The following is a 20011-nucleotide window of genomic DNA, read 5'->3' as shown; positions in this document are numbered from 1 at the left end:
TACTCCTAAACAACAACTCTAAATACAATGTCTTGAGTCTTGGAAGTGGAACCCCTATTATTATTGTGGTGACTATTGCCTCTTTCTCTTTGTCTGTCTGCCCATCAGTGACAGTGCCACACACGCGCGCACACACACTCACTCACTCACACACTCTCTCTCTTTAGTTTAGTTTAGTTCCCCCTGGAAGGGTCTGCACGTCTTGTCCCTCTTTTAGCCCCTGGGCGACTGACCGACGAAGTTTAATTCTCTCTTTTCATCTCCCTCCCAACTCCCTCTGCTCCTCGCGATCCTCCACATTTTACTCCTCCTCTCCCCCCAGAGCGTTTCATTTCTTCCGCTTTCGCCTGTTGACCTGTTGAAGTTCCCATCCGACCAGAGAGACTTGTTTCTCTCTCGCACATTCATTTGGAAACCTTGTCCGTGATTCGCTCCTTGGACACTCTCATAATTCACTTCGTACCTCGATTAGATTTACAGCGACAGCACTTCTGCAACTTCGACCTCTGTACAGACCTTGACCGAAGCGCGCACCGGGTTTTACTGCGACGTCGATGTATGTATCCTCGTTCCGAGAAAATGATGGACACTCCCTCCAAATTGCACCTCGCCTGGACTCCAGTCATAGTTCACCGAGGTGTTCGGAGCGTTGGGTGACCATCGGCTATGCTACCCATGTCGCATGTTGAACTGTTGCCGCCAGTAACGTTTCCATATTGTGCCGCAGCATGCGTGGATCAGTAACATGGCGCGCAATCTGTTCACATGTGACTCCATAGCCATATCCTCATGGATATACGCAAGCTAACTGGTATTTTGCATTGATATAGCCATAACCTGAAGGACTCTGTGATTAACCTTCCGACTTGACACAAACGCGATGAAGTTCAACGCAGTTGCTCTCACCTTGGCGACGGCTGGTTCCCTCGTGGCCGGTCAGCATCACAACGCCCACCGTCATCACCACAAGCGTACCGTTGACACTCAGGTCGTCGAGGCCAACGGCGCCACTGTTGTTACCTACGAATTCCAAGGCCAGGCGGTCTCCAGCGAGTTTGTGTGCAATGGTATACGGGAAGGAAAGCTGAGATACAAAGAGGGCCAACCCGCCGTTGATGCCTGCCAGTCGAGCGCCCCGGTTTCATCTTCTTCCTCTACCGCGGCTGCTGCGCCCACGGAAGCACCAGCTGAGTTTGTGGAGACTTCCTCCTCCGCCACTCCAGCTTCATCCTCCAGCGCCTCTGCAACCTCTTCGTCCGCTGCTTCCTCGAGCACCCCCACTAAGTCGAGCAGCTCTGGTGCTAAGGGCTTGGACTCCGACTTCCCTGATGGAGAGATCGACTGCGGTACTTTCCCGTCCGACTATGGTGCCGTCGCCCTTGACTACCTGGAGCTCGGTGGCTGGTCTGGTATTCAGTATGTTACCATCGCTGGCGAATTCGTGAGCAAGATTGTCACCGCTGTGACCGGTGACAGCTGCACTAGCGGAGCCATGTGCTCGTATGCTTGCCCTGCTGGTTATCAGAAGTCCCAGTGGCCTAGCACTCAGGGCGCCACAGGCCAGTCCATTGGTGGCCTCGAATGTAAGAATGGCAAGCTCTACCTTACCAACCCCACCCTGTCCAAGAAGCTTTGCATTGAGGGTGTTGGTGGTGTTCATGCTCAGAACAACCTCGGCGAGGAGATTGCCATCTGCCGTACTGACTACCCTGGTAAGTTTATTCCTGAAGGCGTACTGGCATAGAAATCATTTCTCATCGTTGCGTGTAGGTACCGAATCTGAGACCATCCCTCTGGCCCTTGGCGACAATGAGCTTCAGCCCTTGACTTGCCCTGACGGCGAAACCTACTTCAAGTGGGAGGGCAAGGTCACCTCCGCTCAGTACTATGTAAACCCCAAGGGCACCAGCACCAAGCAGGGCTGCCAGTGGGGTGATGGTTCCAAGCCTATTGGTAACTGGGCTCCCATCAACCTCGGTGTCGGTCAGAACAATGGCAAGTGGCTTTCTATCTTCCAGAACAGCCCCACCACCAGCGTGAAGCTCAACTTCAACATTAAGATCCAGGGTGACAACCTCAGTGGATCTTGTAAATACGAGAACGGCAAGTTCATCTCTGAAACCGGCAGCAATGACTCTGGTTGCACTGTAAGATCCCTTTTCTTCTTTAAACTCGAAGGCACTCTGACTCACATGGTTATCCGATGACAGGTCGAAGTTCTGTCTGGCGAAGCTACCTTCGTCTTCTACTAAATAACCTGACGATACTGCATCGCTGCAAACGGGCACATCTGCTACGTGACTTGGCCACCATTAACCGGCTCGACTGGCCTGGGTAAATAGATCGCCGGCTCCTTTCATGCCATGTTCGCCTTCATGATCTGAAGTCCAGTTGTTTGCTTTCTTCTGTGTATCTTAGTATATTATCTTATGTGACTTAGGGATTTTTCCGTTGTTGTCACACTTTACCGCCTTTACCACTTGGTAGAGACGATTGTGGTTAGATATTTCTTTCTCTAGTGCCAAGTAACTGATTGTGGTTTTTATATATTTGTACATTTGTGTTGCTTATTACGCAGGAATGGTTAACATTTTCATTAATATGATGTCATGTAGTAGCGGAGATTTCGTGGCGTAGACTGGGGTCACCACCTAAGGGGAGTGTGGCTGAAATTACGGAGTTGGGAGCATACGTAGCATAATGTTCTTCAAATATTCCAGACGGACAATCGGGGTGCTGTACGGAGTACTCCGCAGCGTGGCCCAGACCAACATAAAAATGTCTCCTGCAGCGCAGATTGGTTTCGTTGACTGGAACTGAATCCTACCCCTTTGGCTAGGTATTACCGTGTTCGGTGAGAGGGACGTAGGGAGGACAATGCAGAATGGCAGGGAGTAGTAGGCCGATATGTATCTGGTGTAGGGAGTACGCCGTCGCAGTCCCTCCAATCGATGATGGCCACAAATTTGTGAAACTTGCTGTAGACATCTAGAGCAAATTTCTTTCATCTCTCTTGCTTCGCCTCACTTGATGTTATTTTATTTTTTTTTTTATCGCTAATGTGAGTGGACTAATGCGACGGTCGGTGAGCACTTCCAGTTTTAATTGAAACGTGGAAACGCGAAGGCTGGGCGTAGTGATTATCAAGATATTCGTCCCGAGTCAGTCGCGTGCATACTTAGGGCACTACGGAGTACATACTGTATGTTTCGAGTAATGATAGTAGTCAGATAAGTTTTCCCCTTCAGGGTTGCAGGTGGGACGCGTACAATGTAGGGTCTACGTCTTATCCGTAAGGTACTCCATACAGTGAGAAAATATCCTGGAAAAGAATGCCGATGAAAAGGTCTATGGCTTGCAGCATTGTCCATTACGCCATAGATGATTGAATTGAACCAGTTTTTATCCCGCGGAACCCCTCCTTCAAATTCTTCTGTACGTATTTCGCAAGTCGTAGTGTAGCCTCCGACTCCACTGGCCGAGGTCCTGTCACCACCACCGTGCATCGCGCTGTCCAATGAGACCTGCGAAAACCCTGCAAGCTGCACATGGCCTTTGCTATTCTCGGAAAAGTCACTGCAAGTCTTTGCGGGTGCGCATCACGTGGTTTGGCGCGAGTCACGGGACTGGACCCAAAGAACGCGGAGCACATGACTCCAGACGCGGGGACGCGCCTTTCTGCCTCGGGCATCTATCTAGAGGCGAGAGAGGATAGCTCAATACGGTGTTTGGCAGTGTGCTTAAATCACATCCTGTTCAATTCTTCCTTTTACATAAATGAAAAATCACGTATAGAGATGCAGTGCAGAACAAACTTTAAAATGGCCAGGCTCTGAGGCTGCGCGACAGTCTGTGGTGGAGCTCCCAGACCCTCGCCGGCGCCTATCGAACGCGTCTCGGGCTGAAAGCGTGCATTTCCGCGCTGGACGAGAGACGCTCCGTTCCGGTAGGCATTCCACCACACACTATCCCTCACCCTTTTCTTCAATGCTCTTCATTCTTTTGTAGGCCAATTCTGTGCCTCCCAACCACCTGGACTTCGTTCTGGGAGAAGCATTGACGTTCATTCTCTTACAGTCACACGTCTCGTTCGTCTCTTCTTTTTCTACCTGCCTTTGTCGTCTCTCGACTCATCATCTATAGAAATAGTCCCTACCCGGCCTCGACGCGACCTCGAATTGAATTCTATCCGCTTGAGACTTATTCGAGCTTACCGAAAACTTGCTAACTGTCTGGAAGACGCCTCTCACATCATGGAGTCTTCTCCTCCAAGGAGCAGTTCGACTGCTTCTGTGGCAGGTGTGAAGCGTCCAGCGGCATTGTTACCTGCTTTCGAGCCACTGAGTTCTTCGCCTTCTCTTCCTCGACCCCAGAAGCGTGTAGCTCGCGATGATCATGGCATTGTGTCAACATATCCAACTCCTGTTCCGACGTCATCGACCCATATCATGTCCTCCTCACCCCCTCGAATGGCTTCGCGTCGAACCTTGACATCGTCAAATTCCGAACGAACTCCCCTGTCCACTGTCCCGACCATGATGCTTCCGGAGACTGGGGAGCCACTTCTCATGGGTAGATCTAGTGCATCTTGCCATCATCAACTCGCTGCCAACCGTATGATATCGAGAGTCCATGTCAAGGCTACCTATAAGCCTGCACCTAATCCCTTCGATCGTGATAGGGTTGAGATAATGTGCATGGGTTGGAACGGGATCAAACTTCATTGCCAGGGGAAGACGTATGACTTGGCCAAGGGAAAGACTTTCACGTCCGATATCAAAGACGCAGATATTATGATTGATGTCCATGATGCGCGTGTTTTGGTCCAATGGCCGCGAAATGAAAGAAAGGACTACGCATCAACCGATTCTGAGCAGACCTGGGAAGAGGCTACCCCACGACGCAACAGGCAATCTCGTCGAAGCTTGCATGACAGTCCTAATGTGGAACGCCGGCGCTTGGCTTCCCCTGTCTCGCCTTCTCCTGCAGTCAAGTCACTCATTCCACCCTCCTCGCCACTGTACACTCCAACACGTGCAAGAAATGCTGTGGTTGTTTTTGAAGATGAACCGTCTCCCGTCCGCCGTAAAAGCTCAGGGGATGCTTTGCTATCTGAGGCGAGCCTTCAGTCTACCTCCAGTATAGGGGATCTCTTGCAGAGCTCACAATCGAGTGACCTGAGTGATCTCAGTAAGCCCGATGACTTGTCGGACCACGATGAAGAGAATGATCCCATCGTTCATTCCTTTGGACCCTTTGGAGACAATCTCTTGCCCCGTATGGCTTCCTTCACTGCTGATGGCTCACCACTGCGCCCCTCGCGCCCTCGTAACCAGCACCCCGCTGAACCGCTCCGCCCTGCTCACTCTCCTAGGCAACCATCTAAACCGGCTGAGAGGGTTGATCTTGCACTGAGCAAGCCACTTGATGAGAGCTTTGAGAGAGTACAGAACCATGCTATCAATCAATTGGCCTTCTCTCGTCTTTCTTCAACGCCCTTCTCGACAATCTTGAATAACCTTCCACCCTCCCTTTGGAGGCGAGATACACATTCAAGGGAAGGACCTACACGGGATGAGATTCGCGTCATCATTGATACCACGAAGTGCATTGGGAAGGTCGCTCGGGAAGGAAAGGATGCTGCAGGGAAGCCGCTCGAGAGTGAATATTACTATATTCCCGACTATGATGATGACACGATGCGACGGGAAGCTGTGGTGCATGATCTCAGGAAGCCAGGTCTTCGGAACTGCCGAAAGCAACACAAGGTATGCTTGCTTGATAACAAGGACTTGTGGACGCGTAACTAATTTTTAGCAGCAATATTTCTGGCGTAAACCAAAATGAATCAAGTGACTGGAAGCAAGCTACCTTCACTCGACAATGACCCGCAAAAGCTCTCTGGATGGTTCTTGTTCTTAGTACATAGTTGCAATGACCTTTTCCTTCTCTTTTTTCTTTTGGACTCGCATAGCGTGGCGTGGCATACCCTGTTTGATTTTTTTGTTCTATGAAGGTGTACGACGAACGGTGAAATTTTCTTTTCAATTCCTTGCCTCACCTCCTGCGGCTTACGTTGAGCGCCAGAGGTAATGTGCTGTTGTCCCCATGGGACATCCACACTCATTCCACGGTTGATCATTCTGACTACCATGTTAGTTCTGGTCTTTGCTGGAGTTGTTGTATCGACAGTGATGACCTTGTTTCTCTGTTTGTAGAGGTGCTGTCTATTGACATACCTGTATGACTTGATTTGGATTTTTATCCGGCCAGTGACTTGCTGATGTATTGTATTCCACTAACTTTGGACACACTTATGATGTATGTTAACAGAGTTTCTTTATCGAAAGAAAAAATATCTAGTTAGTTTTAATCCTAGACCTTATCTGCACTCTGAAGCCCCTAGTTGCAATTTGTTCATGTGTCCAGGAACTACTTCCAAGGCTCGCAGCAAATCCTCTTTTAGATACTCCGCATCCTCGACACTCAGACTTAATGTAATCAAATCACCATAAAATCTGACCCTCTTCGCGCACTTCCCGAGACATCGCGTTATACCTCATCATCTCAGGGACTTAACACAAGCTCTCAACGCCGCCCAGAATTTCCTCAACGATGAACATTGAACAACTTAACTTCCCAACGAGACGCTACTTAACCACAACACCGCCCAGCAGATGACCAAAGATACTTGAATAATCAACAGACAGTCAAGGGTTTAGGCCTAGATACAGGCAGTGCGAGACTCCGCAAAAGTCCACAGACGCAATGTTTTCACATGCTGTGCGCAAGCCAACAGTCAAAACGACTGAGGATAGTACTCACTACGTTCTGGCAAGATGAGAAGTTCTTCGATACCCCGAGTCATTAAACGCTATGACTCCCATCTGTACTTCCTAGGAAGTGAACCGTCAGATGTTAATCCAAACAGAACTTGGAAATACCCGCGTACTCTATGTGCATTGATATACTTCGTGACGGTTATGTAGCACGATACCTGCACCATGCATCAACGGCTTTTGGATACAGGGTGACAGGAATGTGCTATCACTCTTTTCTTGGAGCTCCAGCAGATAGGGTTGGCGGAGATTGATGAGGACCCTGTGTGGGTTGCGACGGGCTTTCAGGTAAAGGGTCGTGGCTAGAGGGACCTACGTCGTGCTTATTAAACCTGTGCTATAGGATGGGAGGTGGAGAGGGTGTACGATATGGTGGTAAGAGCCTTATGCCAGAGTCTAGGAGATGTGGGTATTCAATGAATATCCAACAACCTCTAGCTCTCTATACACCACGGTGAACCATACATAGCAAGGAAGACTAAGTAGATTTCTTAATCCACACACTCAACATATCCGTCCCCTTCCCATTGGCATACGACCTCTCCGGCTTCAAGTACAACAATCTCTCAAATGCCCCCTTCTGCTCACCCTTAACATCCTCACCAACATCTCCACCAACAATCCCATCTCCACCCTCCGCTAACAAATCCCAATGCACCCCTTTCAACCCCCAAGGCGGCCCAAGCATCTTCGGATCCTTAAACAACGGAAACTCAAGACAAACAAGCTGTCCACCCGGTGCAAGCGAATCAGCCATTCTCCCAGCCCACTGACGACGCATATTCGGATGAAGCGCACAGAGGAACTATACCCATCAGTATCACTCACGTACCCACCAACCACCCCAAGAATGAAAAAAAAGAAGCAAGGAGAGTAAAACGAACCGTATAATCATAAATCAAATCAAATTGCATTCCACCCTCCCAGTCTCTTTTAAAAAAGTCTCCCTGGAGAATGGTCACTTCGCCCTTCCCTACTTCCGGGTTCTCCTTAAAATGGGAACCGAAGTTGTAGTCCTGCGGATTGTGCAATTCACTCCGTGCATACTCCCGCGCGACAGAAGCACCTGTTTCTGAGACTTCGAGTCCGTAGACCTCGAAGCCGTGCAGTGCGAGCATGACTACATCGTAGCCTTTTCCGCAGCCCTGGGGGTATTGTTAGTTTCTTAGGGGTTACTGGGAGGTATCACTTGTATCTGGTCACACATTCTCTTCTAGGAAGATAGAGGCGATAAAGAAAGAAGAAGAGAGAGAGAAAGAAAGAGGGAAAAGACATACAGGAACAAGTGCTTTTTTCCTCCTCCCGTCTTCCGTAAGTGGGTTAACTCTCTCCTCTATGAAATCGATCAGTGCAGGCGAGGGCATGCCTCTGTCCCAGAGGTTGCTGCTATCTGTGTCCCAGAGCTTGGACCATCCTGCTGTTTGGTCGTCTGGTGAACTGGTAGATGTGTTAATGTGTGTTTTGTTCATTGGAATGTCATGGAGGAGAGAGGGAAAGAGAGAGGAGGGAGGGAGACACACTGAGCCTTGAAGTGCTTGACGAGGCGGAGTTGGCCTGCTGCGTTTTGGAGAGTCTCTTTTTCTTTGGATGATGCCATTGTTTTTTCTTTCTCTTTCTTTTTGTATTTGGATTGGTTGTGGTGAGAGGTATGGAAAATTGTGATATTGACTTTCCCTTTCTCAGATTTATATCCTGTTTAGATGTACAGGGTAGAGTCTAGAATGGTATTGATAATAAATATAAATCTGAGGCAAAGTTTGTAGAGTCCCTGGCTGGAAGTTTCTAGTTCGTCAAAGACATATGTTGTGTGCCTTTAAGAGTTCCGTTTTGGGCCTGGGAAGTGGGGATTCCGTCGTTGACTATGGCTAAATTACTCTATTAGGAAATGTCAAGGGCGTTGGTGCGGGCTGTCCAGATATTTTTGAGTGTTTACAGAGTTGTTATTCGTGGAATAGGTCAGGTCGATGCTACATTGAGAGTGTTTTAGTTCATGCAGTTATCTAATAAATAGCTTCCCTTCCCCGCCTAGTTCTCTTCTAGGATCTACTACTACTGTGTCTCTAGAGACGTGAAGTATAAGACGATGGCATCTCCATACCTTGGCCAGCTTTTGAATGAATCCATCGCAGACCATATTGGCGCTACGCCTTTGGTGCAGCTGAATCGTCCCTTCCTGCTTCGTTTGGGATTAAAGCCATAGTCTGTGCGAAGCTGGAATACTTCAATGCCGGGCGCTCTGTTAAGGATCGTATTGCGAAGCGCATGGTGGAACAGGCTGAGAAAGATGGGTTGATTAAACCGGGTGATACATTGATTGAAGCTTCAAGTGGAAATACCTATGCTGGTAAAATACCTATAGATTTGAAATCTCCTGGCTGATGAAGACCTGCGAACAGAGGCATAGCCATTGCCCTTACTTATGGCAGCGACTAAGGGCTATAAATGTATTATCACATTGTCTGAGAAGATTTCATTGGGGAAAGAACAGATCCTCATTGCTTTGGGCGCCAAACGCACACCTGCCGGAGTGCCCATTGAATCACCGAATTCTATCCTCAGTGTTGCCAGACGTCTGGATAAGGAGATACCTAATTCCTGGATCCTTTCTCCTCCTTGGTAGGATACGGACAATTTAAGAAGATCAAGCGATTTTCCCAGGACATTCAGCTGATCCTGACTGAAGGTTGATGTGCTCCTCTTCGATCTAGAACTATCCAGTGTCGTTTCGGAATCATGAGGAATGGCAGCCTCCGTAGCGTGGGTTGACGATGCTTCAGACTCTGAAGCATATAATCAAGATTGAAGGGCATATCATCCGCAGGAGTCGTGTTGTTATTCATTGATCTCATCTTTTCGTTGAGTTCAACGTCGACTCTGTTATGGTGAACGGGAGTGGATTTGGATGAAGTGGATCTGAATCTGAGGGACTCGACGCCCATATGATTACCGATTCGGGTATAGCGCCAGGTGACATTGTCTCGACCGACGGAAGGAAAAGCATGACTTCATCGCGATTTTACTTCTGAACTCCTCAACAATAATACATGGGTTTCGGATGGCAACAGACAGTCAATATATTCTCACCCGACAAATTGTTTCGATTCAGTCGGCCTGAGCGCCAATAAATCTCCAGGTTCGCCACAACGTATGACATGGCATGTCACTATTACGCAGTGACTAGAGCCATATAACTAGTACCCTCGCAGACCCGTAATGTGGGTTTTACGCTTTGATATCGATACTTTTACTGAAGGGTTGCAGTTTAGCTCAGAAAACCTGATCGGTGCACTCAAAGCAAAGTCTTTCTAAAGATCACAATCACCATTTACCATACTTTCTCTATCAACGAATAACCATTCACCTGGCCAGTTTCTACTTCACTATTGCCTAGTAGTTCTTCAAAATGTCATCTGCAGGCCAGAATGGAGAAATCCCTCAAACTCACCGAACTGTCCTGCTTCCTGGTAAACCAACCAGCGGCAAACCTTACACAAATGACCAGGAAGCACTGCCGAGAACTTCCGATGTTGATCGCGATAGTCGACACTCGAGCGAGGGCTGGAAACCAAGGATTGATCGACGCCAGAGCTGGAATGAAGAGGACAGAAAACATGAGCTCCAGGCTTGGCTATTAGGAGTGGAGGAGGGTAGGGAGACCGGCTTCACCGAATCGTCTCACGAAATTTAATGAATGAATGAATGAATGAATGAATAACGGAATGATTGATGATGGAAGGTGAGATGGACCGGGTATGAAAGCTGTCTACTATGATATGGGTTTATGCCTAGGTGGATAGGATCAAGCTGACAGCGGGCTGTTTGAGATTCTGTTCGCGTTCTCGCCTCGAGCCAGTGGCTCTTCTCTCCTCATGTTTAGTATTTATTATTATATGCCTATCAAATTGATTAATGGCAATGGGCTCGCCACGACTTTGAATCGGTAGTGGAATAGTGGAACTATATATATTTCAGAATCCTCGTCATATAGGTCGTAGTTGCAATAGTACCTAGTAGACAAAAGGAAATGAGGTGTCCTTAATCATGATACTAACACTAGTCAACAAGGTGTAGATTATTTGAATACTAGAGAAATCAAAAGAAAGAAAGAAAGCAAGAAAGTAGAAGATTGGGTTGTAGTAGGTCAAGGCAGGACATAGTTGTTATAGACCTGCGCGGAAAACCCCCCAGTGTGGATTAAATTGGTCTGACTTGCAACAGGGACCGCCTTCGGCTCCCACTTTCGCCGCCGCAGCGTCTCCGACCCAGCTTTTCATAAAAGCACCTCAGCCCTGGCGCACGGTGACAGAAATCTCAAGACGTTGCGCAGCGCTCGGTACCAACGTGCTTCACCAATGTGGCGTTCAAGTCACTTATGCGCTTTCCTTTCCGACTTTTTGAAAGGACCCCACGATAGTTAATCGACACCGACTGTGCGGACAACAGACGGCAGTAAGAGATGGATCGTCAAAGGAAACGTGCGTACCCCGCACCCCGTCTTCAACTCCCATTTACCATATATAGGGTTTGTTTTTAACACCGAGTCTTGTTCTAGGGGAGCTTCGCAATCTCAATGAGAGAGCTTGGGCTGGCGAGAGTGGTAATGGCGTCCCAATACAATGTCCCGCACAACAGGTCCCAATCTAACCGCCCAACCTCATGAAACAGATATCTTCCCAGTTAGCCGATCCCTTGATTCAGCGCTGAAGAAAAACACCGCTTTCATCAAGCGTCTACGCACCGGAATTAGTGCTTCCGCCCAGCAGACCTTCCTGGCTGATATCCGCACTCTATCGCTCCACAAATATCTGTCAGAAATTATATCCGCTTGCTATGAAGGGCTATGCAAGTTGAAATCGCCGGGGGAGATCGCCACGGGCGTGGAAATCGCGAGCGCACTGCATCAACGGTTCGGACCAGCCGAGTTCACGAGACAAATTGGATGGTTATTGGGTCGAGGACTTAGCACACCGGATAAGGGACAGTTGAAAGCGCTCAGCCAGGAGGTGCGCGAACGCGAAGAAAAGGAACGACTATCCCGACATCGAGTTTTGCTAAGAGTGGCCACAGAGCTCTGGTTGGTTGGTGTGCTCAGGACGCTGGATGATATCGAACGACCGGAGGACTTGGGTGCCAAGGGAAAAGACGGTGTTGTTGGGATAGGTGGAAAGGCCTCAGAAAACCCAGTCAAAGCCAAGGTCCCATCGGCAGTTCGGGACAGTGATAAGGAAGCAGAGCCATTTCCCCTGGAAGTGTTGAAGGACCTATTGGGCCATGATCGTGACCACACCAATCTGCCACTCGCCGTTCTGTTTGTCAAGAGTTTCAGCTGGGATATTCTCGGAGCGAAGACAGTGGAGGAAGGAAGGAAAACCGTAGAGGCCGATGGAGCGACGACCCCTGCAGAGGCCACAAATGGCGAGGAGGGCGCGGGAGATGTAACAACAGTTGAAAATGACCCTCCTCTCATCCCAGAGAAGACACAGGCTCGTTTTAAGAGCATTTTGAATCGGTACCTGGAAGATGTCAAGGCGCATGTTGTTCGTGACCAAAGAGCACTGGCAGCCCAGAGTCGTCGTAACGCCGAGGCTTATGTCAAGAGTGGTGAAATCTTCGAGGACCGCCAGGCCAACTTTGAGAAGCAGAGCAAATCTTTGGAAAAGTTGGTTGCCAACACGCAGGTTTTGTGTGAGGCTTTAGGGGTGGAAATGCCCGCCTTGGCTGAGCAGGAATCTGCCGACCCTGCATCGAGTGGAGGAATTGGGCTTGTGAAAACGTCCGAGTACCTACGCGGCCATGGCGATGGTGCCGGTATCTGGGAAGACGAAGAAGAGAGGCGCTTTTACGAGAATCTGGTTGACCTCAAAGGCAAGGTTCCAGCCGTTCTCCTAGAGGATGGTAAGAAGAAAAAGACAGACTCCGATGAAGCAGGGAAAAAGAAAGATGGTGAGGATTTGGAGAAGTCCGAATCAGCCCAAGGCCAGCCATCAGAAGAGAAGGCTGCTGCGGATGCAGACGATCAGTCCATGGCCATTGCAAGCAAAACTGTCGGAGCCCAAGTCGACGCGCTGTTGGCTAAACTGCCCGATTTGCAGACGAAGGACCACGTTGATCAGTTGGCACTGGACTTTTGCTTTCTCAACTCCAAAGCATCTAGAAATAGGCTCATTAAGGCTGTGTCGGATGTGCCGAAGGGACGTATCGATCTCCTGCCCTTGTATTCGCGCCTGGTCGCCACCCTTGGGCAATACTTGCCCGATATACCGCAGGGATTGATCACTTATCTGGATGAAGAGTTCCGAAGCCTTCAACGCCGCAAGTCCAAAGAGTTTCTCGGGCAGGTTCGTATGAGCAATGTGCGCTATCTTGCAGAGTTGACCAAGTTTGGTGTGGTTCCGGAGCATATCATTTTCCACTGTTTCAAGGTCTCTCTTGACGACTTCTCTCGCATGAATATTGAAATCATTGGTTATCTCCTAGAGAACTGTGGACGTTATCTGCTGCGCAACCCCGAGACTTCCCCTCGAATGGCCTCATTTTTGGAAACTCTTGGGAGAAAGAAAACTGTTCAGCACCTGGGTCAACAAGAACGAATGATCATTGAGAATGCGGTTTACTACGTTGACCCTCCACCCCGACCGGCTATTCAGCAAAAAGAGCGTACTCCTATGGAGTCTTATATCCGGAGGCTTATCTATTTGGATATGAACAAGCGCAATTATACCAGGATCTTGAAGTCAATCCGCAAGCTACATTGGGAAGAACAAGAGGTAGGAACTTCCTCCCTTGGAATTGGGGCGTTTTCTCTTTTTTTGATAAAAGTTACTAATACCACTGCCAGGTCGTTGACATTATAGAGCGTGTATTCAGCAAGCCCGTTAAGGTGAAATATGGCAACATCCACCTTCTAGCGATCCTAGTCAGCGCTCTCTACAGATATCACCAGGAGTTCGTTATTGGTATCGTCGACAACATCCTCGAGCAAATCACACTGGGTCTTGAGCAGAACGACTTCAAGTTCAACCAGAAGCGCGTCGCTGAAGTCAAGTACCTTGGAGAGTTGTATAACTACAAAATGATCGACTCGCCTGTTATTTTCGATACCTTGTACAGGATTGTTACATTCGGTCATGGTAAGCCAAACCGAGCGACAAGAACTACCCCAATACTAATGATAATATAGAGGGCGGTACGCCAATCCCGGGGAAGCTGAACCCATTGGATCTGCCAGATGACTTTTTCCGAGTTCGCCTGGTCTGCACTCTCCTGGACACCTGTGGTCACTGCTTTGACCGTGGATCTGCCAAAAAGAAGTTGGACTTCTTCTTGACGTTTTTCCAGGTAATAACAGTTGTCAATCGCTAGTTCCTTGGACATGTTATTAATTGTTCATGCAGTACTACATGACGACAAAAGATCCACTGCCGATGGACATTGATTTCCTTGTCCAAGATACATTCTCTATGACTCGTCCTCAGTGGAAGTTAGTCACCGACCTGGAAGAGGCCACCCGTATCTTCGGGGAGGCTGTAGCTCAGAACTACAAAACACAAGACGCCGAGAGGCCTGCAGAGCCAGATGATGAAGAAGCAGAAAGTAGCTCATCTGATGAGGGTTTCGAGGATGATGTCATGCCCGAGGTGGACGAGGACGGAGAGTCCAGTGATGAAGCTGAAGTGAGTCTTAGTTACGCTGCATATAGACTTGAATGAGCCGTGCTGACAAAAGTCTCATAGGCATCGGGCCCCAATGCCGAGCAAAACGGTGACAGTGACTCTGAAGACGAACAAATCTTCGTTACACGCCAAGAGGAGGAACGAGACCCTGAGGCCGAAGCCGAATTCGATCGTGAGTTCGAAAAGATGATGGCAGAAAGCATGGATTCCCGAAAGTTCGAACGCAAGGGTGTGTTTGACATACCTCTTCCCATGAAACGAGCTCCTCGGGATGCAGCAGGCGAAAGTGCCCCCGAGACTAGTCAACCACAACCACAGCCGCAGCCGCAGCCGCAGCCTAGTACGATGGCTTTCTCCTTGATGACTAAAAAGGGAAACAAACAACAGGTCTGCTTATACATGTTCGAATATCCAAAGAACCGTCTGCTGACTGAGACTAGACCCGTACCATCGACCTGCCCTCTGATTCGAGTTTTGCAGTTGCCATGAGAAGCCAGCAGCAAGCTGATCGAGAAGAACAACAACGGATCAAGAACCTGGTACTTAATTACGAGATGTCCAACGAGGCCGAAACTGCTGAAGGTGCGATAATCCTCTAATTACAAGTGCTGATCACGGCTAACCTATACCCAGCGCTCGAGAAACGCTCCCCCCGCGACTCCAGGGTTGATAAATCTGGTGGGAATCGGACGGCATTCCGTTCTCGTAAACTGCAGCTGAGCGACGTGAACTGGTAAATTAGCCAAAGGGATTCTAATCCACCATACGAACGGGTACCGAGCCACCGACCTCATCAATACTAGGTACATGAGATGTGCTTTTTTTCTGCACCAGCTGCATACCTCCCGCGGGACCTCCTGATAAGTTATCGCGGTCTCATGTCTGGTGAAAGACACAGCATCGAAGCTCATCTGGAACCCATATTTATGAGAATACAAGTTTATTCTTAAGGGCCCAAATATGTCTTGTGCGTGTGAACCCAGTCTTGCACTTGCCCGGGAAGAATTGATGCAGGATTCAACTCACTGTTAGACAATCCTCGGACAATGGAAAGAACAACACCATGAGATACAGTGATGAGACATGCTGTGGTCACCCGCACAACTCCCCTGTTGCGGCACTGTACGAGCTCAGCAACGTTGAGAAGTGACCTGGACCTTGCTGAACTTTGTAAGGATCAATCAAATTTGCCAGAGAGATTCAACAATTTGCATGGAAAATTGCTAATGAAGATAATGCCATGTTTGTTTCTTCTTAACCCTAAAATCCGTACCACGTGAACTGTAACTATCCTGTAAACTTCATCACAGCAGAGACGCTCAACAAACAATGTAACCAAGCATACTGCGGAGTAGAAAGCAGACTCTATTTCTATCAGGACTCTTTCCGAAAGGCCACAGCGTACAAGTACAATAAGTTACATGGTGAAGGGGGAAAACACAAGGCAAAAGTGGGAATGGATGCTGAGACTTCACACGCAAAACGAAATAAGGAAGGAAAACATAGGGAAAAACAATAGAAGAGAGATGACATGAGATAGCTTTATAGATAAACACGACCGAGAAACCAAATGAGGAGGGTGGAAGGGTATATAGTATAAAAAGAATACACATAGCCCCAACCAATCCCAAACTATTCCTCGCGGACCCAGAGCAGTTCAGACCTAGCCCCATGAAACTTTTGAAATTTTATCCACCGAGATAACCAAAAGATCCGACTCTGTTCCGTTGGCCCATGTCACGCGTTTTCAACATACATAAATGAGTTGCGAATTGCTTTATTTCTCGGACTGGGTCTCGTTCTTGTTTTCCGTGTCGTGCCAAGCCTTGGGAAGCAGCTCATCGCTCTCGGGGAGCTCGCCCTTCTGCGAAAGCTCTGACTTCACCTGGGCGGTAGTCTCCTTCGCGCGGGCACGCTTCTCCTCGGGATGCGAAGCCGCATCAATCTCGGTGGCTAGGGGCGCAGCGTTCTGGGCCTCACCCTCGGGAGCGGGAGCAGGAGCACCTTCCTCATCGTCTTCAAGCTCAGCGCCGTAAACCTCGGGATACTTGCGGAAACAATCTTGCATGCCCCTGTGGTAATAACCCAACGTTAGCTCCACGATCCAACCCAATAGGAAAAAAATTACACCAGATAGATATCCAGGTCCGGGTTTCAGACGCACTTAAACTTCTCAATGCAGTCCATGCCCTTAGGCTCCTCCTCAGAGTACACGAAGCAGCTGAACGCAGCCTTGAACTCCTCTCCGCAAGGGCCGTGAGCCATTCCACCCAGGCAGGGGCAGTCCCAGTTGATCTCGCCGGTCTCCGGGTTGAAGGCGGCTTCCTGGCCGGCCTCCTCTTCGAGCTCCTGGGGCGACTTCACGGCGCCCTCGCCGAGGGAGAGCTCTTGTGCTGGGGCTTGTTCGGCATTGGGCTTGGGGGCGGCGGATTCCCTTTCTTCGCGGATCCTGGGCTTGATGGAGTCGAGGGTGGGGAGGGGTTCTTCGGCGGAGTTTTTCTTAAGCTGGTTGTTGAGGGAGACTGGGGTTGTTGTTAGTTGCGATGCTGATTAATTGAGAAAAAATTGTTGTATAGGACTCGGAGGAGTAAGGTAGAGGCTGTTTAGCTCTGGAAATTTCCTGGTAGATTGAACGTACAGGATGGGTTCTCCGCGAACACATTGCTCGTGTTATAGTAGTAGATTGCGCCAGCGGCCAATCCCAGTCGTACAGCGGTGTTCTTCCAGCTCCTCGGTTTCGACTCGGCGGGAGCGGTGCTTATCAATCGTCTGCTTGCCGGGCCACGGGCGGCGGCCGGCGCGCGGAGGAGGGCTCTAGAGGCGGGACGAAACATGGCGGGAGAAAAGAGTGTAAGAGAGGAGTAGAGGTGAGAGAGGTAGGGCCGGGATTGGAAGTCACGACAGCGACATGAAAGGGAATGCGAAGGCGACTAGAACAGACCGGCCAGAACCGGCGGAGAAAGTCGATGTGGAGGAGTTCGCGATGGTCGTGGCCTCAGGCGAAAAATTGCTCCTTTGGGGTTGGTCGGTCACGGGTTGCTGTGGACCAATCATAGTTAGGCTGATGACGATGGACTTCCAAGTTTATACAGGTTAATGTACGATTTAGTTACTTGCAGCCCTAATCAAGGGCTTGTTGGTCTATTAAGAGCTTAACGATGGAAAGATGTCCTGTTTCAACGGCCGTAAGAAGAAGTGAACGAGGGTTGTGCAAGCTCAGGTTCACATCCCTTCTTAGCAGCAATTCAACCATAAATTCATGTCCACTATATATTGCGTACACCAGTGGCGTACAGAGGTATTTGTCCCTTTTATCCACTGGTAAGCGCATATTTTGTGGGACGAGTCTCGTGAGCAGCTCGCTTGATCTTCAAGCGATTAGGTGTAGCATTGTCCTTCTATATTGGTCTTCATTGGCAACATGTCAAGGCAATAGCAGTTTGATGGTATTAGGAAAGACCTGCAAATATGACAACTGGTCTTTTGGTGGGAGGTATTCCACCACCAGGAGGTGAATTTCAACCGGAACTCGCTCGACAGTACACATTGAAGGGTTGTGAATATGAGGATAGGTATGTGGAAAGTATGTACTTGGTGAATGGGTCAAGAGATGTAGCTTTTATGTAGGTAAGATAGGCGGATTTTGATGAATCACAGGTATGTGATTGAAGGTGTGAAGTGTGAGAAGACTAAAAGGGTGATAGAAGGTCTGAACCTCCTAAAGAGCTTATATAGTGAATGGAAAGTGGATATCCGGTCGATTACGCCACCTAGATCCTGTGTTTTTAGGAAACTCTTTGTGAAGCTTCGATATCCTCTATATATCCTTCCCACCAAATTCTATAGAAATTCAAGCTTCCCCAACGTTCTCATACGCTCAACTTTCTCCACCTATACCTAATAGTAGTTCTATGATCTTACTGTTAGGATGATATACATTGCTAGCACACAATGCCAGGTTTGTCCAACCGTTGCTACCCTTGAAAACAACCTCCACATCCCGTCGAGCGAGGAGGAGCTTCACCATTTCAGTATCCTCACGATCCACGGCAATACTCAGCAAAGTTCTACCAATGTTGTCCTTACAACCTGCGTCAACACCATCCTTCGTCAACAGCTGTTTCGCAATACCCCTGTAGAATCTGGAGTATGTGTACAGCAGCACGCTCTGTCCCTTTTCGATTTGAAAATTCACATTCCCAACACTATTAATTATAACTTCCATAACATCCTTATGCTTAAAGTTCGCAGCGTATTTGAAAGCCATTGCAGCGGCAGGTTCCAGTTGCTCCCTGGGAACGTGCCCTAGCATCAACTTTACCATAGCCGCACGCCCAGCCATGGCTGCCGTCGCAAGCGGAGCTAATACGACCTGCTTGCCGTTAGGGCTATGTTCTCGAATGGGGTTAACACCACCATGTGCCAATAGCTGTTTTACAATGACTTCATTTTCACGACTAACAGCTTGTCCAAGTGGAAGGACCCCGGATAGGCTCGGTATATCCGGTTCCAAGTCTTTTGTCTCGAGGAGTAACTTTACCATCTCTTCGTTTCCTCGATCAGCTGCTATCCACAATGGTGTGTAGCCATATATGTCGCGGATATTGACGGGGATGGCTCTAAACTGTATGAGATGTGTGATTATCATGTCCCTGAGCTCCGGCTCATCAGGTCCGACTTCTGGATCGGCGAGCAAGTGTAGAACTGTCCGTTGATGTCTATCGGTCGCAGATAGGCGTCGATATGTCAACCGATTTGCAAATTCAGGAAATGCGAATAATAACGATATTAGATCCTTGGGGTGGAGATAATCTGTTATATGATAGAGAAGCTCTAGTGGAACACCCGCGGGAGTAGCCATGGTATATGGTTTGAACGAACTATGGGAATGTATGTAGATTCAGCAAATAGCCTTATAAGCATTTGGGTGTGGATAGAAGACCGCTGAGTTTAAAGTAAAGTCCCAAGCTGGGTTTGTCTGTTTAAGTCTCATAAGCCAAATTAGTTATGTAGGAATGGGTGTTTCTTTCGTCTTTTATACGTCTGCTTTCCCCTGTATCGCGCACCAGTCTATACTTATCTTATTGTACGCATCGTCTTTGTCTTAGGTCTTTGTCGTCAACAACCCTATGCCCTTTTGTTCCTTTTCTTTTGCGTGAAGTATAAATGACCTTTGTTAGAGTGTTTCAAACTTGAGCTTTCGAGAATCAACAAAACAATAATACCATGCAGAACTTCCGAGACTGTTGACCAAGAAGATTATTCGTACGCCTGGAACTATGTTGGCGCGTTACTACTGGAAAGCATTGCAATTCTTTAAAGCGACTAATCATATTGAACTTGTGCATTGGATGTACAGCTTTGTTACTCAACGTCCAGACTAGAAGAGACCGACACGCTGTATAATCAAGTATATACACAGCTTGTATTGCTATTTCCGCTAACCTCAACATGAATGGCAGTGACAGGAAAGTGGATCGAAAATTGATTCTGTCTGGC

At 48.5% G+C, this 20011-nt stretch overlaps 6 protein-coding genes across 6 annotated transcripts; 3 read left to right on the top strand and 3 right to left on the bottom strand.

The window, feature by feature from the left end:
• Positions 1 to 880: 880 nt before the first annotated feature.
• F9C07_425 (putative SUN domain protein) lies at positions 881 to 2252 on the top strand (the record flags this gene model as incomplete). Its single annotated transcript, XM_041288865.1, has 3 exons — positions 881 to 1712; positions 1771 to 2147; positions 2211 to 2252. The coding sequence occupies 3 exons, from the start codon at positions 881 to 883 to the stop codon at positions 2250 to 2252; spliced, it is 1251 nt and encodes a 416-aa protein (XP_041141456.1).
• A 1296-nt stretch (positions 2253 to 3548) lies between these two features.
• F9C07_2199323 (uncharacterized protein) lies at positions 3549 to 5810 on the top strand (the record flags this gene model as incomplete). The annotated part of the gene is made up of 3 exons (XM_041284322.2): positions 3549 to 3724; positions 3804 to 3946; positions 4144 to 5810. The coding sequence occupies 3 exons, from the start codon at positions 3549 to 3551 to the stop codon at positions 5808 to 5810; spliced, it is 1986 nt and encodes a 661-aa protein (XP_041141457.2).
• A 925-nt stretch (positions 5811 to 6735) lies between these two features.
• F9C07_1018541 (S-adenosyl-L-methionine-dependent methyltransferase) lies at positions 6736 to 9436 on the bottom strand. The gene is made up of 6 exons (XM_041288859.2): positions 9176 to 9436; positions 8938 to 9114; positions 8360 to 8806; positions 8117 to 8276; positions 7724 to 7984; positions 6736 to 7644 (listed from the first exon to the last, which is right to left on the bottom strand). Exons 3-6 carry the CDS (start codon positions 8434 to 8436, stop codon positions 7318 to 7320), a joined length of 825 nt encoding a protein of 274 aa, XP_041141458.1. The 5' UTR covers positions 8437 to 8806; positions 8938 to 9114; positions 9176 to 9436; the 3' UTR covers positions 6736 to 7317.
• A 1447-nt stretch (positions 9437 to 10883) lies between these two features.
• Positions 10884 to 15748, top strand: F9C07_2135221 (nonsense-mediated mRNA decay 2 protein). The gene is made up of 9 exons (XM_071509139.1): positions 10884 to 11314; positions 11392 to 11436; positions 11505 to 13606; positions 13678 to 13969; positions 14020 to 14177; positions 14234 to 14512; positions 14573 to 14899; positions 14953 to 15094; positions 15146 to 15748. Exons 1-9 carry the CDS (start codon positions 11296 to 11298, stop codon positions 15247 to 15249), a joined length of 3468 nt encoding a protein of 1155 aa, XP_071365543.1. The 5' UTR covers positions 10884 to 11295; the 3' UTR covers positions 15250 to 15748.
• Positions 15749 to 17483, bottom strand: F9C07_2278859 (intermembrane space protein). The gene is made up of 3 exons (XM_041288861.2): positions 17151 to 17483; positions 16677 to 17034; positions 15749 to 16584 (listed from the first exon to the last, which is right to left on the bottom strand). The coding sequence occupies exons 1-3, from the start codon at positions 17344 to 17346 to the stop codon at positions 16290 to 16292; spliced, it is 849 nt and encodes a 282-aa protein (XP_041141460.1). The 5' UTR covers positions 17347 to 17483; the 3' UTR covers positions 15749 to 16289.
• F9C07_2278857 (ankyrin repeat-containing domain protein) lies at positions 17484 to 19832 on the bottom strand. The gene has a single exon (XM_041284326.2). The coding sequence runs from the start codon at positions 19371 to 19373 to the stop codon at positions 18390 to 18392; it is 984 nt and encodes a 327-aa protein (XP_041141461.1). The 5' UTR covers positions 19374 to 19832; the 3' UTR covers positions 17484 to 18389.
• Between the last annotated feature and the right edge of the window lie 179 nt (positions 19833 to 20011).

The sequence above is a fragment of the Aspergillus flavus genome, chromosome 1 (genome assembly GCF_009017415.1).
Source record: "Aspergillus flavus chromosome 1, complete sequence".
In the NCBI taxonomy this organism is placed as follows: Eukaryota; Fungi; Ascomycota; class Eurotiomycetes; order Eurotiales; family Aspergillaceae; genus Aspergillus; species Aspergillus flavus.
Note: the sequence above shows the minus strand (reverse complement) of the source record. Positions and strands in the feature narration are given on the sequence as shown.

Excerpts from the sequence above, each read along its gene's own strand:
- F9C07_1018541 (XM_041288859.2), bottom strand. The coding sequence starts at position 8,436 with ATGGCATCATCCAAAGAAAAAGAGACTCTCCAAAACGCAGCAGGCCAA. Across the intron at positions 8,277-8,359 it reads GTCAAGCACTTCAAGGCTCA|TTCACCAGACGACCAAACAG; the intron begins GTGTGTCTCCCT and ends CACATCTACCAG. Across the intron at positions 7,645-7,723 it reads ATTTGATTTATGATTATACG|TTCCTCTGTGCGCTTCATCC; the intron begins GTTCGTTTTACT and ends TGATGGGTATAG.
- F9C07_2278859 (XM_041288861.2), bottom strand. The coding sequence starts at position 17,346 with ATGTTTCGTCCCGCCTCTAGAGCCCTCCTCCGCGCGCCGGCCGCCGCC. Across the intron at positions 17,035-17,150 it reads GTTCGCGGAGAACCCATCCT|TCTCCCTCAACAACCAGCTT; the intron begins GTACGTTCAATC and ends CAACAACCCCAG. Across the intron at positions 16,585-16,676 it reads GACTGCATTGAGAAGTTTAA|GGGCATGCAAGATTGTTTCC; the intron begins GTGCGTCTGAAA and ends TTATTACCACAG.
- F9C07_2278857 (XM_041284326.2), bottom strand. The coding sequence starts at position 19,373 with ATGGCTACTCCCGCGGGTGTTCCACTAGAGCTTCTCTATCATATAACA.
- F9C07_2135221 (XM_071509139.1), top strand. Across the intron at positions 11,437-11,504 it reads AGCTTGGGCTGGCGAGAGTG|ATATCTTCCCAGTTAGCCGA; the intron begins GTAATGGCGTCC and ends CTCATGAAACAG. Across the intron at positions 13,607-13,677 it reads TACATTGGGAAGAACAAGAG|GTCGTTGACATTATAGAGCG; the intron begins GTAGGAACTTCC and ends TACCACTGCCAG.